Source organism: Budorcas taxicolor, chromosome 3 (assembly GCF_023091745.1).
Source record: "Budorcas taxicolor isolate Tak-1 chromosome 3, Takin1.1, whole genome shotgun sequence".
Taxonomy (NCBI): Eukaryota; Metazoa; Chordata; class Mammalia; order Artiodactyla; family Bovidae; genus Budorcas; species Budorcas taxicolor.
In genome coordinates this window covers 86,280,408-86,297,156 of record NC_068912.1, presented here as the reverse complement: position 1 = coordinate 86,297,156, position 16,749 = coordinate 86,280,408, and the positions used below count along the sequence as shown (strand labels likewise).

The 16,749-nt window shown below is 38.2% G+C and overlaps 1 protein-coding gene across 1 annotated transcript in view; it reads left to right on the top strand.

Annotated features, from left to right (window-relative positions):
* Positions 1 to 338: 338 nt before the first annotated feature.
* The window catches only part of HOOK1 (hook microtubule tethering protein 1), a 65,918-nt gene continuing 49,507 nt past the window's right edge, over positions 339 to 16,749 (top strand). The window contains exons 1-4 of the mRNA XM_052637571.1: positions 339 to 401; positions 6,899 to 6,984; positions 12,459 to 12,531; positions 15,718 to 15,768. Of these exons, the coding sequence (XP_052493531.1) occupies positions 339 to 401; positions 6,899 to 6,984; positions 12,459 to 12,531; positions 15,718 to 15,768 (273 nt within the window). The remainder of the gene's footprint in view (positions 402 to 6,898; positions 6,985 to 12,458; positions 12,532 to 15,717; positions 15,769 to 16,749) is intronic.

Here is a 16,749-nt window from a genome sequence, read left to right as displayed (position 1 = left end):
ACTCAGTGCGGCAGGCAGAGGTGTGCCGGAGTGGGAAGGAGGGGCGGGAGGAGGGCGGGGAGGGGAGAGGGGAGGGGGCGGGGCTCAGGTGCCGTGCGGCGCAGTCCGGGCCAGAAGCGGGTGGGGGCGAACTGCGGAGCGGGGCGGGGGCAGCGGCGAGGAGGGCGTTACGCCGGCGACGTCGGCCGCGCGAGGCTTCGCGCGTGAGCGGCGACGGCACTGGGCCTGGCTACCGAGCTTTCCTGGTGGGCGAGCAGGTCCTCGACGCCGGCTCCTGGGGGAGCGCGGGGAGGAGGGAGGTGTTGGTGTCAGCGGTGTAGTCGACGGCGGTCCTGGCCATGGAAGAGACGCAGCCGCTTCCGCAGTCCGAGCTGCCGCTGTGCGACAGCCTCATCATCTGGGTGAGTGCGAGGGGGCGAAGGGGGCGAAGGGGGCCGAGGGGCCGCGGCGAGTTCCTGGGGCGGGGGCGTGCCTGGTTCTCGCAGGCTAGCCTGCGGAGGAGCGAGGGTCACCTGCGCCCCGGACACTCCGCGCATTGCCCTCCGCGTCTCCAGTCGCCCTTGACCTCGAGAGTGCCACCTGCGGGTCGCGGGGCAGGTGTGCGTAGGTGAGTGAGTGTGCGTACGTGTGTTTCTGTCTTCGAGGGCGGGAGGGGGAAGGGTAAAAGGAGCTGGGGGTGGGGTGGGGGAGCGGGAAGGAGGACACTTGTCTTACCGCCCTGATCATGCTCCCGACAGCTGTGGCGGGAGCCTAGCGCCCATCCGTTTACTCCCCGCTGGGCCATTTGCTCCCCGCTGCTCTGCGCCCAGGCCCTAGACTTTCTGGACCACCGACATTCTTGCCTTCCGTCTGCAGAACAGCCTACTCATAGAGACCTTTATGCTACTTGGGAGTGAAGACCCCCCTCTGAAACCTCCCTCCCACTGCAACCACCTAGCACTAATTTGGACACAGGTGGCAAAGAAGTGGTTTTAGTTCATGGGTCAGTGCTTCTCCCGGACCCCAGGACATCCGTTTTTGTAGAAGCCTCTTAAAAGAGATGTTTCCACGTATATATATCCTGCGTGGATCAGAAGATAATGTTGGGGGTGGGGCGCTCGTATTCTCTTTTTCTCACTGGTTCCCCTCCTCTTCCAATGGACAAGCATTTTCTTTAAAGAAAAAATACTTGGCATTTTCGTTTGCACTTTATCTGCAGTTGGTAGTCCTATTAATTTGTGTTGGGTTTGGACAGACAGGATCTGTCCTCAGTATTGCGATCAACAAAAGTGGCTCACCTTTTGGAAGTGCTCAGCGACCGGAGAGAGCTGACATTTAGGTGTGGCTTCTAATCCATATTGGGCAGGTTTGACGCTCCATGGTCCACAAGGTGCAGTTAGTGATGCTCACCCCTAAAGCAGTTGTTTAGTTTTGTGTCGGGGAGTTTGTGTAGAATGGAATGTAAACAGACTAGATTAAGAGGCAGTAATTGATGAATTTCTCAATCTCTCAGTGCATGTAATTCAAAAGAAAGAAATCAGGGAATGTTTCTGGCAGTATGTGAATTCTCTTGTAAATAACCATAATGTAAAGCTACCTTCACACTTTGGAGGTAAATAGTTTTTGCTCTAAGTAAAATGCAAGCATCTGGAGTTTCTGAGTTAAAAGCAATTAGCTGACTGTTCACCCATATTTTCGCTTAAACTTAGTATGGGGTTTAAATGCCGTATTTAAGGTTGTCATGAAACAAGGCAGTTACTTCTGCTGGTGTGGTTTAGTAAATGACTAATTAAAGGGTGTTTCCTAATCTGTTGCATTGTTGCTCTAAACATGTGACTTATATAGTAAAGTTAGTCTTCATGATGTCATTGACCTATATGAGAGTTGATGATGAAGTATAAGATTTTCATGAATTTTATTTAAAAATTTAAACTATTTCGTGACTATATCCATTCTTTTAATCAGTATTAATAGTGAAGTTCCTACTTTGTATAAGACACTGAGGAAGAAAGATATCAAGAATAATCAAATAATCTTCCATTTTAATTGGTGTGGTAGGTAGATCTGTGTATTTTTTGTAATGCAAGGCAAAATTCCTTAAAAACAGTAAAACTTTTATTTTATTTGTTTTCAGCCATGCCATTCAGCATATAGGGTCTTTGTTCCCCCACCAGGGATGGGATTGAACCCATGCCCCCTGCGTTGGGAGTGCAGAGTCTTAACCACTAGACCTTCAGGGAAGCCCCATGTAAAAAAATCATTTAAAACATAAGGAATGATAATAGATGACAGTATAATCGGTTGTTTGCTTCTCGAGTTCTCTCTCAGGCTGCTGAAACACTATGGAGAAAATAGAATTAATGTGCAGACTGTTGCCTCCCAAACGCTGCTATAGCCAAATCCTCCTGTTTCCATACCCAGCCCAGCTTTATTATTAAGATTAACTATACAGTTCCTCTCGTGTTTCTCTTTGCAAACCTTAATCAGTATCCTGTTTGAGTCCCAGCCCTTCTGCCCAGCCCTTCTGCCCATCAGGAAAGTGACCTCCTCCTTATCTTTGCCTCTGGCTGTAGATCCACACCTTCCACGTTGTCTAAAACTGCTTTATCATTTATCCCCTCTAGTATCAATTTTTTCCTTTCCATTAGCTCCTTCCTCACTACATGTAAACTTGCTCGAATCTTCCCTCTCCTAAAGAGAAAAAATAGAAAGCCATCACTGTCTACTGAACCGCACTGTATCCCCCCACTTTCCTTCAGTCCTATTTCTTTCATTTTTAAATACTCATCCTTTATACTTTTTGAACTTTTATTTACACCTCAGCCCACTGCACTGGAGTTCTTTTCTCTAAGGCCTTCTCTTACTGGCTTTGGCAAACTGGAAACTTTTAGTATCCTTATGTTAATTGATGGTTCCTTTGTGAAATTATCTTCTGCCTTAGTTTCTTGGGTTCTTGCCTCTAGGCTTTTCTTTACTTCTTTGAATGATTCTCAGAGAACTTTGCTGATTGTCAGCCACTTCACTGTTAGTGTTAGCTTACCTCTCCGACTTTCCACAAACTGCCCTCATGCCATACTTCTCTGTGCCCCCATGCTGCATTGACTTTCTTTAGGAAGATAAGCATTTGTGTGGGGTTTTATTTATAAATGCATCACAGCTTTTTAACTTCTCTTTCCTCTACTTTGAAATATCCTTCTTCTAGTTCTTTCAGTGGCTGATTGACTTCTTACCATTCATTTATTGGGTCTAGTGTCATCTTTCAGAGACACTCTGTGACAGTGAGTGACCTGCCTGTACCCTACTCATATCCCGTCGTAATCTGTTAACCCCTTTTTGTTGTGTCTGTAAACACTTAACATTCTCTGAAGTCATCTTATTTGCACTTTGGGGACAGAGCCCTTGCCTGACCTGTTTTCTGTTCTGTCACCAGAAACAAAAACTGACTAGGATCTCTAGTACAACATTGAATCAACGTGATGATAGTAAATATCCTAGTCTTGGTCCTGATCTCGAAGACTGATATTCCACCATTGATTATTACACCATTAAGTACCTGGGATACATTTTTTTAACTGTTTCATAGAGGATTAATGAATTTCAACACGTTGAAATCAGGAGAAATGAGTTTTCAAGACACAGAGAAGAACCCTTACAAGTAATATAAATGGTCTTTGATGATAGGTTGAAAGATGGTAATGGAAGGCACGTTTGTCATGATATCCCTGGACTCTTAATGTGTTCCCTGCCAATCTTAAGTAATGTTAACCTGTTGAGAGGAAGTTGTAGATAGAAGTTAAAAAAAAAAAGTTATAACAGAGGAGAGAGCGAAGCTGCTAGTAAACCGTGTTGTCTCAGTGCTGCACATTATTCTGGGACAATAGAACCATCCTTAACAGAGAAGTCACCAAGAAGAGTTGGTTAGGTGAAGAGATGCCTGTTCTGACAGTGTTTTAAAAGTTACGCTTTATGATTTGAAATTCATCTTAAAACAACTAATTCTTCAAAATGTTATACTGCCACTTAGCAAAAAAATTCAGGACTGAAAGATAAATTTGGCATCATTTACATGGTGGAGAGAGTTCAAGGTATGTGTGTAAAGATGAATTTAATTCTGCCTCTTGGCTCTGTGACATTTGAAATTTTAAAGTCTTTGGACTCGAATTTTACCAATAAAATTAAAGTGTTGGATATGCCCAAGTTACCAAAAAAAAAAAAAAAAAAAAAAAGCACGGTTGAATCGTTTTCATAAAGATCTTAGAACTCAAAGCAGTGATTCTGTTTCTGAAATGAGCAGCTGGAGGAAGAGAATTTGAGACCAGAGTTGATTCAAAGTTGAGTTTTTGTTGACTTACAGTTGTGAAATCCCTTTTTCTTTCTTGATTTCTTTGACATTTATATTGAAGCAGTTCAGGAACAGCATTTCCACATTTCTGATCATTTGCTTTATTTAAAAATAAAGAAGAAAATAAGATGCTGTTTGCCAGAGGACTCTGTTTAGAGATGGATGCCTTGTCTGTCGTTTTTGGGTCACTCACAAAGAGACTTCGGCTTCTTCACCTCTATGAAGAGTGTTCTGAAAGAATACATTTTCTTTTGTCCTGCTGCTTTGGGTATACTCCCCGTACAGGGCTTTATAATTTATTCACACTTCTTGGTTATAAAGTCTTTCAGTTTAGCCAAGTGAAATGACATTCTCTGTTACCTATTTTGTAACTAGTTTAAAAGCTTACAGGAAATACTTTTCATGGCTGTAAAAAGGAGAAATTGATCTTAATTTGGGTGTGGTGGGCCTTGAGGCACTCAATGTATTTACTCCTTTTACATACATCTTTACTATTTTGTCTAATAGTCTGTGTCTCATGAAATTGTCTTTTTAAAATCACTAATCGCAACCATTTTATAGAAAGTTAATGGGGTAAAGTGTAAGGAGGAAGGGTTGAAAAATGGAAGCCACATTTTACCTGAAAGTACATGATTATCTTCCTTTGAAAAATGCCCTAAACCCTGGGGTTTTCCTTCCTTGTACACCCATTCAACTGCAAAATCCTTTTTACTTTGTGTTTTACATATTCCATGAATTCACGCTGTCCTCTCAGTCAGTATTATGGTAACACATCTCAGCATCCCAGGTTATCACAAAGACCATTGCCGGAGCCTTCTGATCGACACAGGTATAAAGCTCTTCTCTCCCATTCTCTGTGTCACTCTTACTGCCCTCCACAACATACTGAAGATGTCTCTCCCTTGTTACTCTTCAGTGATTCATCACCCGGAGCAATAGTTCTAAAAAAATGAGGTGCCTAACAATCACTTGGGGATTTTCTGATTCTGATACATGTTGTCTTAGACTCCACACTTTGAGAAACCCTGACTCACAGCTGATGTGCTAACAGCTGTTGAATTTGTACCATGTGCTAGACACAGATCTAAGTACACTGTGTTTGCTAATTTATTTAATTCTCACAACCATCTTGTGAGGCAGAAACTATTCTGCTGTTTCCCCATAATATGGATAATGCCCTGAAGGTTAATCCCAAGTTTCTCACCACGGCCCTTCCGAGCTCTAACCTGTGCCCCTTGGTTGTCTCCCTTGGCACTGAAATGCGTAGAAATCCAGCAATACTGAACTATGCGTTACCTAAAAATACCATTTCTTTTCTTGTGTTTGTACTCTTTCCATGTTTCTATTTCCTAAAGCTTCCTTCTGCTGGTCCTTTGTAGTACTCAGGACCATCCATTGGAATCGTCTCTAGTAAGTCTTTCCTAGTACACACCCTAGTTAAGACTAGCTGACTCTTGCACACTTGAGGACATTTTGTGCCTGCTGCAGTCACGGGAGTAGAGTGGCATCTTCTAGAGATGATTCGTGTCTTTTTCTCCTCTCCTGAATTCTCAACTGAAGCTACTTAAATGTGGAAACCCGGTAATGTTCCCTTGTAATTCCGCCTTATACTGCAGTGCCCTACGTACAGTAGAAAGCTCAGGAAAGTATCTTTATCTTTGTGCTTTGAAAGTAATTGTGGCTTGATTTAATTTCTGTTAATCTTCCATGTTGTGTTAGGATAATAGAGACAGATTTCTAGAACCTCAAAATAAGCAGCAACCACTAAAGGTGTTTTATGGTGGTAAACTAAGGAGTTAGAATTGAATAATTGAATAGTAAAGGAGATGAATAAATGTGGGAAAAGAGAATCATAGTGTATTTAATTTAAGATCTTTACAGATTGAGGTTGGATTTCTAGAAGGTATATAATCCATTTTAGCTCTGCTGTAATTTGCTTTTAAATAATTCTTCTATCTGGTATTTACCTATTAGAAAGAGCTGCCACCATTTCACTTTTCTTTTCAAAATATACGCGAATATTCAACAGATTTGGAAAGTTAGTAGTATCTAGCACCGAACTAGATAGAAACAACTTGATGTTGTAGGTGGGCCCTGGACTGTTCGTGCTCTAAGGATAACTGTTGGTAGCAGGCAGAAGTCTTGCCTAGAGCTCAGTGATAAACTAGGTAGTGTTAAACTTGACATTTGTAGCCTTTGTTTTCCTAGCAAGTGATATGAATGAAATTTTAACTTGCAGATATTAGGTTATTTTAAAGTTCTTTTTCTGATGTTATTCTCCTAAAAACTGACAAAACACAAAGTATGACTCTCTTAAGAGTTCTACATGTATTTTTCAGAAATTCTGAAGTACTTCATACATGACATCGATATACCTAAATATTTTAGGTATAATATTCAGTGCTTTTATGAAATGTTAAGTGTTTATGCTTATAAAAATACAACACAGCTATAGAAACTTATTAGTATAGTTTCCTTTGTTTGGCAGAGAGTGTTCTCTCTAGTGTTCATTCATGTATATAAATTCAGTGGAGTGAGGAGTATGGCATTAAAGTAACTTGCTTGATGTCATTTTAGCTGCAGACATTCAATACTGCTGCACCCTGTCAGGATGTCAAACAGCTGACTAGTGGAGTTGCCATGGCACAAGTTCTTCATCAAATGTAAGTATTGTTTCAGGTTCTTCCTAAAATAATTATATTGTAAGGCTACTGAAACTTGATCTTTTTTAGCGCTGACAGGCGTATGGTATCAAGGTATTCATCTAGGGGACAAAAAGTTTTACCATCTGATTATTTCTTGCTTATTCATAGAGATACATCTTAATTAAATTACCAATCAGGATTCTTATCTATTCAAGAGATGTTTAATTTTAAACTTGTTCTGGTCGTGTTCACGAGTTATAGTTACTAGGAAAGAAGCAGGTTAAATGAGTGATGTAATTTCTTACAAGGTTTTCTCCAGTTATACTGTTGTCATTTTAAGGTATCAGTGTGTAGAGATTATTGTTTTTAAGATAATTCAAACGTGAAATACTGGTTTTAGAAAAAAATATTAAATTTAAAATTTATATTTGAATTAATAATAGCAATTGGATGAATCCACCAATTATGAAATGTTCTGTAAATGAAATTTTAGCTCACAAATGCTAGGGAACCTTACCCAGTAAAGAGATTCTGTTTGGGTTGGGCCCATTTTAAGTAATTATACAATATCAAAAGAGCCTTAATCCGTTATTTCACCATTTTGGCCAAGCGTTGTAAGAGGATTTGGGTTATAATATCCACAGTATGAACTGTACTTTTAATAAGACAAAAGGGCCAATGCTATAGTCATAATTTATTGTCATATTGATTTTGTATTAGCTGACATTCGTGATAATATATCCTCAATGAATCCTATGTCTGCTACATGGCTTTAGATGTCAGAAATTGTTTAATTATTGCCATCATTTTTGTAAAGGTTCTTTTTTATGATTGACTCTGAAAAATGCTTTAGCAAAAAATGGGTTAGCAGAAATTCTTTACCATTCTTAAAAAAAACAACTAGAAACAATATCATAATCTTAGTTACTTTGAATCTTTAAAATGATCTAATTTGAATAGACAGATTTTATGGTTAACTCAAGATTAACACTTTAAAAGATAAATTTAGCATGTTAACATATTTTTTTTGGCAGTCATTCTGAAGTATGCCTTACTTCCCTGCTTTCTTAAAAATGTTTCTTAATTATTTTATTTTTACCCTGATTAGCTTTCAGTTCAGTTCAGTTCAGTTCAGTCGCTCAGTCGTGTCCGACTCTTGAATGGCAGAGCAACCCCCCACCCCATGCCACCCCATGAATCACAGCTCACCAGGCCTCCCTGTCCATCACCAACTCCTGGAGTTTACCAGGAGTCCATCGAGTCGGTGGTACCATCCAGCCATCTCATCCTCTGTCATCCCCTTCTTCTGCCCCCAATCCCTCCCAGCATCAGGGTCTTTCCCAATGGATCAACTCTTCGCATGAGGTGGCCAAAGTGTTGGAGTTTCAGCTTCAGCATCAGTCCTTCCAATGAACACCCAGGACTGATCTCCTTTAGGATGGACTGGTTGGATCTCCTTGCAGTCCAAGGGACTCTCAAGAGTCTTCTCTAACACCACAGTTCAAAAGCATCAATTCTTTGGTGCTCAGCTTTCTTCCCAGTCCAACTCTCACATCCATACGTGACCACTGGAAAAACCATAGCCTTGACTAGATGGACCTTTGTTGACAAAGTAATGTCTCTGCTTTTGAATATGCTGTCTAGGTTGGTCATAACTTTCCTTCTAAGGAGTAAACATCTTTTAATTTCATGGCTGCAGTCACCATCTTCAGTGATTTTGGAGCCCAAAAAATAAAGTCAGCCACTGTTTCCACTGTTCGCTGTCTATTTGCCATGAAATGATGGGACCAGATGCCGTGATCTTAGTTTTCTGAATGTTGAGCTTTAGGCCAACTTTTTCACTCTCCTCTTTCACTTTCATCAAGAGGCTTTTTATTTCCTCTTCACTTTCTGCCATAAGGGTGGTGTCATCTGCATATCTGAAGTTATTGATATTTCTCCCGGCAATCTTGATTCCAGCTTGTGTTTCTTCCATTCCAGCAATTCTCATGATGTACTCTGCATATAAGTTAAATAAGCAGGGTGACGTTATACAGCCTTGACGTACTCCTTTTCCTATTTGGAACCAGTCTGTTGTGCCATGTCCAGTTCTAACTGTTGTTTCCTGACCTGCATGTAGATTGTCTTTAAAGTGATTTACTTGGTCCAAACTAAGAATTGGGCTTCCCAGGTGGTGCTAGTGGTAAAGAACCCACCTGCCAAAGCAGGATATGAGACACTGGTTCAGTCCTTGGGTCAGCAAGATCCCCTGGAGAAGGGAATGGCAACCCACTCCAGTATTCTTGCCTGGAGTATCCCGTGGACACAGGAGCCTGACAGGCTGCAGTCTACACGGTCAGAAAGAATTGGACACAACTGAAGCAACTTAGCATGCACACAAGAATTGTGAACATGGTCTTTTTGATTTGGGAAGTTCATCATTGTTTTAATGTATAGTCTGGCCTTTTCTCATTGTTGTGGGTGTTGGTATAGATATAGCTATCTTGTGATTGGCATAGATGTAAGGCTGATGAATGTTCACTTACTTTGATATCCAAAAATGTTATTTGTATGTATTGAAGCATATTTCATAGCTTTACACCACAACATAGTAGATGAGAGCTGTTTTTACCACTATATGATGATATATATATGGCTGTTTGACCTCCTATATGCCAGTACTATACCTGATGTTTAGAGTAGGGTCAGGTTAATTTTAGTTAAACTGTATCCTTTATCACCAACTCATTTTTACATAATGTGTTGGATTCTCTTGTTATTGCTGATCTTCTGTCTCTCTGATTTTTCTTTTTTTATTCTCTCTTTTGTCTCTTAGCATCTTCTAATAGCTTTTCTGCAGGGATAATATGAGTGAACCAATCAGAAAGCTTTCTTTCTTCATAAAACAAATGACAGTGACCTAAAATTGGCCCTAAACCTCTTGCTTCATTTACTTGTTTTTGCATGTACTTAGATGTGTAAACCTCCTTATCCTATAAGAGCCAGTTTGAATTTATTTTTCTTTTGAACTCCTTTCCATTTTTGTAAGCTTTTTAGAAGTCTGGTTCCAGACTGTGAAACTCACAGCATATGTTTTCCCTTAGTTGGGTTAGTGTATCATATTCCTGCTTTAAAAAAAAAAAGAAGCAAATTTTATTTTATTTCTTTGAACACTTCAAAGCACTTTATATATGTTCCAATTTATTATGTATTTCTTTGATGGCTGTTGTGACTCACATCAAAGTTGTTACTGAAAATGAGATGGGAAAGTTTGCCTTTTTAAGGAAATAGCAAAATCTAGTGAATAATTCTTTCATTAGTTACCTGAGGCAGATACACTTCTAAATAATAGTCTTAAAAATCAATTCCCAAAGTATATGACTTAGACATGATGAGTCATGAAATTGTTGCTAGGATTCTACACTTCTTTGTTATCTTTAGTGCGAATATATAATACGTATCTCTTTTTTAAATGCAGAAACTGTTGCTATTTTAAAGACAAATGGGAGAAAACCTGTAACTACAACTGTATTCATTTCTTGGGATTTTCATAACAAAATGCAACAGATTATGTGGCTTAAAACAACAAAAATATCTTGTTTAGAGTTCAGGAGGTTACAAGTCCTATGTCAAGGTATTGACTGGACCATGCTCCCTTCAAAACCTCTAGGTCAGGATCCTACTGTGCTGTTTCTAGTCTCTGGGTCTCCAGGCATCCCTTAGTTTGAGGTTCAGTTCATTTCAGTCATTCAGTCGTGTCTGACTCTTTGCAACCCCATGAACCACAGCACTCCAGGCCTCCCTGTCCATCACCAACTCCTGGAGTCCACCCAAACCCATGTCCATTGAGTCGCTGATGCCATCCAACCATCTCATCCTCTGTCGTCCCCTTCTCCTGCCCCCAATCCCTCCCAGCATCAGGGTCTTTCCCAGTGGATCAGCTCTTCGCATGAGGTGGCCAAAGTGTTGGAGTTTCAGCTTCAGCATCAGTCCTTCCAATGAACACCCAGGACTGATCTCCTTTAGGATGGACTGGTTGGATCTCCTTGCAGTCCAAGGGACTCTCAAGAGTCTTCTCCAACACCACAGTTCAAAAGCATCAATTCTTCGGCGCTCAGCTTTCTTCACAGTCCAACTCTCACATCCATACATGACCACTGGAAAAACCATAGCCTTGACTAGATGGACCTTTGTTGACAAAGTAATGTCTCTGCTTTTGAATATGCTGTCTAGGTTGGTCATAACTTTTCTTCCAAGGAGTAAGCATCTTTTAATTTCATGGCTGCAATCACCATCTTCAGTGATTTTGGAGCCCAGAAAAATAAAGTCAGCCACTGTTTCCACTGTTTCACTGTCTATTTGCCATGATATGATGGGACCAGATGCCGTGATCTTAGTTTTCTGAATGTTGAGCTTTAGGCCAACTTTTTCACTCTCCTCTTTCACTTTCATCAAGAGGCTCTTTAATTCTTCTTCACTTTCTGCCATAAAGGTGCTCTTTACTTTCTCCCTTTAGTAGCTGTTTCTCGAAGAGGATAGTAAATTTTTCATCTTTGTGTTAATTTCACTCAATTTTTTACTCAGAGTAAGCCTCCAAATATTGTTTAGAATATAATCTTTTATTATAGCTGACTATTTTTAATCAGGTTATTCTTCAAGGCCTTATTAAATACATAATAATTTGATATAGCAGCTCTTTGTCGTGGACTTCTATGTCAATTTAAGGCTTAACAAATATAATAGTAAACTTTGCTATGTACTAGTGTCACTTAAGAGAAGTAAATGGAAACCCACTCCAGTATTCTTAGCTGGAGAATCCTGTGGACAGAGGAGCCTGGAGGGCTGCTGTCCATAGGGTCACACAGAGCTGGACATGGCTGAAGTGACTTAGCATGCATGCATGCATGCGTAGGAGAAGGAAATGGCAACCCACTCCAGTATTCTTGCCTGGAGAATACCAGGGACAGAGGAGCCTGATGGGCTGCCGTCTGTGGGATCGCACAGAGTCAGATATGACTGAAGTCACCTAGCAGCAGCAGCAGCAGCAGCAACAGCATTGTCACTTAGGGCAAATTACTATCTTATTCTGAGTTCACTAAAGGAATAAGATTGGGGATCATATACCCTTTACTAAGTTACTGTTATATTAAAATGATGTGATATGGAAAAACATTAGGTACAGTGCTTTACATGTAGTATATACATTAAATTGTTTTCTTTTTTTTCCCTTTAGGATTGGGATTTTTACATATACCTGCCACCAGGGTGCCTAGTATGAGTTATTTAGTAAATTTTATTAAATTGAAGATGTTAATGACTTAATTCATTTACGGTGAGAAATTCCAAAAGAAACCCTTAGGAATAACAGAAAATTCAGTGGGTTCATTTTAAATAATATTTACTGTTCTTAATAAGGACAGCTTTTAAGATGGAAAATAACTTTATCTATTGATTAGATTTGCTATTTTCATGTCATAAAAACATTTTAATGTTCATTTGTATTTTTGTTGTAGTGATGTAGCTTGGTTTGATGAATCTTGGTTAAGCCGAATTAAAGAAGATACTGGTGACAACTGGAGAATAAAGGTAAGCAGAATGAATGCTAGATATACACGATCCAAACAGTGGTTCTGAAATTAGCACTGCTGCTGCTGCTGCTGCTGCTGCTGCTGCTGCGTCACTTCAGTTGTGTCCGACTCTGTGCGACCCCATAGACGGCAGCCCACCAGGCTCCCCGGTCCCTGGGATTCTCCAGGCAAGAACACTGGAGTGGGTTGCCATTTCCTTCTCCAAGCTCAACTAAATCTTCTTTTTTAAACTAACTGAAGGCTGTATTTTGTTGTGTATAGTTTCAGTTTTGATAGTTATATGTGTTCTTATACCATCATAATCAGACATAGAACATTTTCATTAACCAAAAACATGTATGTATTCCCCTTACTAGTTAATCCTCACTCCTAAGTTGGCCCTGGATGGCCACAGATCTGCTTTTAGTCACTGTAGGTTTAATTTCTGGAAAGTGAAAGTCGCTCAGTCTTGTCTGACTCTTTGCCACCTCGTGAACTATATAGTCCATGTAATTCTCCAGCCCAGAATACTGGAGTGATTAGCCTTTCCTTTCTCTGGGGGATCTTCTCAACTCAGGGATGAACCCAGAGTCTCCCATATTGCAGGCGGATTATTTACCAGCTGAGCCACAAAGGAAGCCCAAGAATGCTGCAGTGGGTAGCCTGTCCCTTCTCCAGGGGATCTTCCCGACCGAGGAATTGAACTGGTGTGTCCTGCATTGCAGGTGGATTCTGTATCAACTGAGCTATCAGGGGAGCCCTTAATTTCTAGAGTTCAATATAAATGGAATTGGACATTATGAACTCTCTGATATTCTTTTACTCAGTGTAATGTTTTATTTAGAGACTCATCAATGTTGCCTGTATTAGTAGTTTGTTTTTGTTTTTTTTTGCTGACTAGTATTTCATTACACTGATTTACTACAATTTGCTTAGCATGTTGATGAATCTTTGAACTGTTTTTAGTCTTTCTGCCTCAATACTGGTGATTTATGTCTTTTCTATTTTCTTTCTTGATAAATCTGGTTTGATCTTCCATTTTTTGAATTTTTTTTTTCAAAAGAGCAGCTTTTGTTTTCTTTTTTGTTGATTTCCTTTCTGATCTTTATTATTTCCCTTCTTCTTTATGTCTGCACTTTTTTTGTTTCTTAAGATGAAAGCTTAAATAATGTTTTAAGCACTTTTCCCTAATAGTAAGCATTGCCTTAGCCACAGCCACACATTTTAACATACTTATTATGTTCTTATTTTCATTTCATTCAAACTACTTGATAATTTCCCTTGTGATTTTTCTTCTGAGCCCTGAATTAAGTATTAGAATAAGTATTTCAGCTTCTAAATATTTGAGAATTTTCTATGTATCTTTTATTTATTAATTTATAAATTAATTCCATTTTGGTTTGAGAACATACTCTGAATTCTTTTACATTTACTGAGACTTATTTTGTGACCTAATACATAGTCTGTCTTGGTGAATATTCCATGTACACTTGAAAATAACATACATTCTGCATTTCTACAAGTATAGATTATTTCACTTCTTTGATAGTACTGTTTACATCTTTTATATCTCTATTGATTTTCTGTCTGATTATTCTGTCAGTTAAGGGAGGAAGAGTTTTCAAATCAGTAATGATGATTGTGGATTTTTCAGTTTCTCCTTTCAGATCTGCAAATATTTTAATCATGTAATTTGAATCTATGTTATACGGTTTTCATACATTAGTTTTTTATGTCTTGTTGATGAATGAATCTACTTACCATTATGAAATGACTTTCTTTATCCTGGTAATATTTTCTGTTTGAAAGTGTAATTTGTCCGATACTGATAGAACCACTTTTGTTATGATTTTTTTTGTCTGTTGTCTTTTTCTTTTCTTTAGTCTCTTTCTATTTATATTGAAAATGCTGTGGATACCTAATAGGTCTTGCTTTTTAAAAAATCCATTAATATTCTCTTTATTTAGTTTTTTTTTTAATTTTTTTTAAAAAAATCATTAGCTTTCTTATATTCCTGCTGTTAAATCCTTGAACATTTTAAACTAGCAGTTTTAACTTTTGTTTTCTAATTCTTTCATCTCTCATTTTTGGGCTTCTTTCTATGGACTGTGGTTTCTCCTAATTATAGTTCACATATTCCTGCTTCTTCATGTAGTAATTTTTTTATTGGATGCTAGATAGTATGAATTTTATTATTGAGTGTTGGGGTTTTTTTGTATTTCTTTAAAGAGTGTTGGATTTTGTTCTCACAGGCAGTTAAGGTACTTGTGAATCAGTTTGATTCTTTCATGGTTTGTGGAAATGTAAGGCAGATCTAGAGTTATTTTCTCCTCTTGGACTACTTAGATTCATTAAGTTGTGACCTTTTTGAGGTCTTTATTGAATGCTTATCTGTATGAACCTGGTCATGGTCTCTTCACTGTTACTGGTGAGAATTTCAGCTGTTTCTGGCCCCGTGCAATCTTCAGGAATTGTTCAGTTTATAGTTCCCTGGATTGTTGTTTCCTTGGAAATTATTTTTGTTTAATCTCATGGAGTTTCACCCATGTACGTGCAAATTATTGTTCAGCCAGAGTCAAAGGAACTACTATGCAGATTTCTGGAGCTCTTTCTTTCCATAGCTCTCACCTCTTCATTTATCTACTCTGCAAATCCCAACTACCTTGACCTTCCTGAACTTCTGATGTCTATCTTCTCAAATCCACTGGAATGTCAGGCTTTGCTTTTTCCACCTCCCTATGCCATGGTATGAAAATTACCTCTAGAGAGAAATCTTAGACTAGTATAGGGCTCACCTTTTTTGTTTTTCTTCTCTCAGAAATTAGAGTTCTATATTATCTTTTGGCTAAGCTTGAAGATAATATTCCTGTTTTCTAGTTGTTACAGATGACTAAAGGTGGACATGCTCATAGCTAAATTTTCTAAGTTAGTACTTGAATTTTAACTTAGCCACAATTTAGTTGTGGCTCATTTTAAATAGAATCACTGTGGTTAAACTATGTAAGCAGTAAAACATTTTTTCTTTAATAAAACTCTGAATAAAGCTTTGATGTTTAAAAATTACCATGTACTTGTATTTGTAGAACTCCAATACGTATTTTTGTTGTCCTTTTTATTGGGAAGTTTTTATTTTCTTTTACCTTGACATGTATTTTCTTTCATTATTAATATTAAATGATTTAATTCTTATTTTTTCTTCTGTTAGGCTAGTAATTTAAAGAAGGTACTTCAAGGAATTATGAGTTACTACAATGAGGTATGAAAATCATCTGATTATTTAATATAAAATACTCTGTGATAATTACATTGACAATGAAAAATGACTTGCTTTTAGTTTATAACATTTTATGATGTATAATTCATAATTGAAAGATACTATTTTTTCTCCATTTTTAGTACACTCAAATTTTGTGAACATAAAAGGGCTAAAGCTTAATATATTGATTTGTAAAATAATGTTTATATGTTGCTACTCGGATTATTTTCTCAAATAAAATTGCTTACATCTTTATATAATTTTATTTTATGCAATGCTATAAAGTAGATCTTATAATTAAATTGAAGTACTTTTCTGTTCAAAGTATTATTCTGTTTCTTTCTAGTATAAACAGCAGCAAAATACACTATGAAATTATGCTTGTGCAAGTTAATTGAAGAATGCAAAATAAAAGTAGTATTAAAGTCACATTAGATATTACATTATTCAAGTACTTTGTTTTTCTTATTCAGCATTATAAGAAATTCTCTAGTAAGATTACTTCATATTAGAAGGTTAATTGCTTAATGTGTGAAAGCTTTCGGTCTGGTTTTACCATTAACGAATTTGTTTTTAAATTTCTGTACAATTGAACTTGTTTCTTCCAAGTAATTTTAGAACTAAAATTTTTCAATTCACTAATGCCTAAAACTCATTTTGAAGTTTTGTGTTTTTTTTGTCTTTTTAATGCCAAGATTCCCTCACAGCTCAGTGATAGAACTTGGCACTTTCACTCCCAGGGCACTGGTTCAGTCCCTGGTTGGGAAATTAAGATCACACAAGCCATGTGGCACAACAAAAAAATAGAATGAAAGTTGTTCCATCTCTGAGTTGTGTCCCACTCTGCTATCCCATGGACCCCATGCAGAAAAATTATAGAGCCAGCAAAGATTAATCGTTTAAATCTGTTATTCATTTGTCAGAGTGTGACAGTTTATTTTGTGTTTCTCTGTTCATCGAGACTATATCAAAATATTTTGA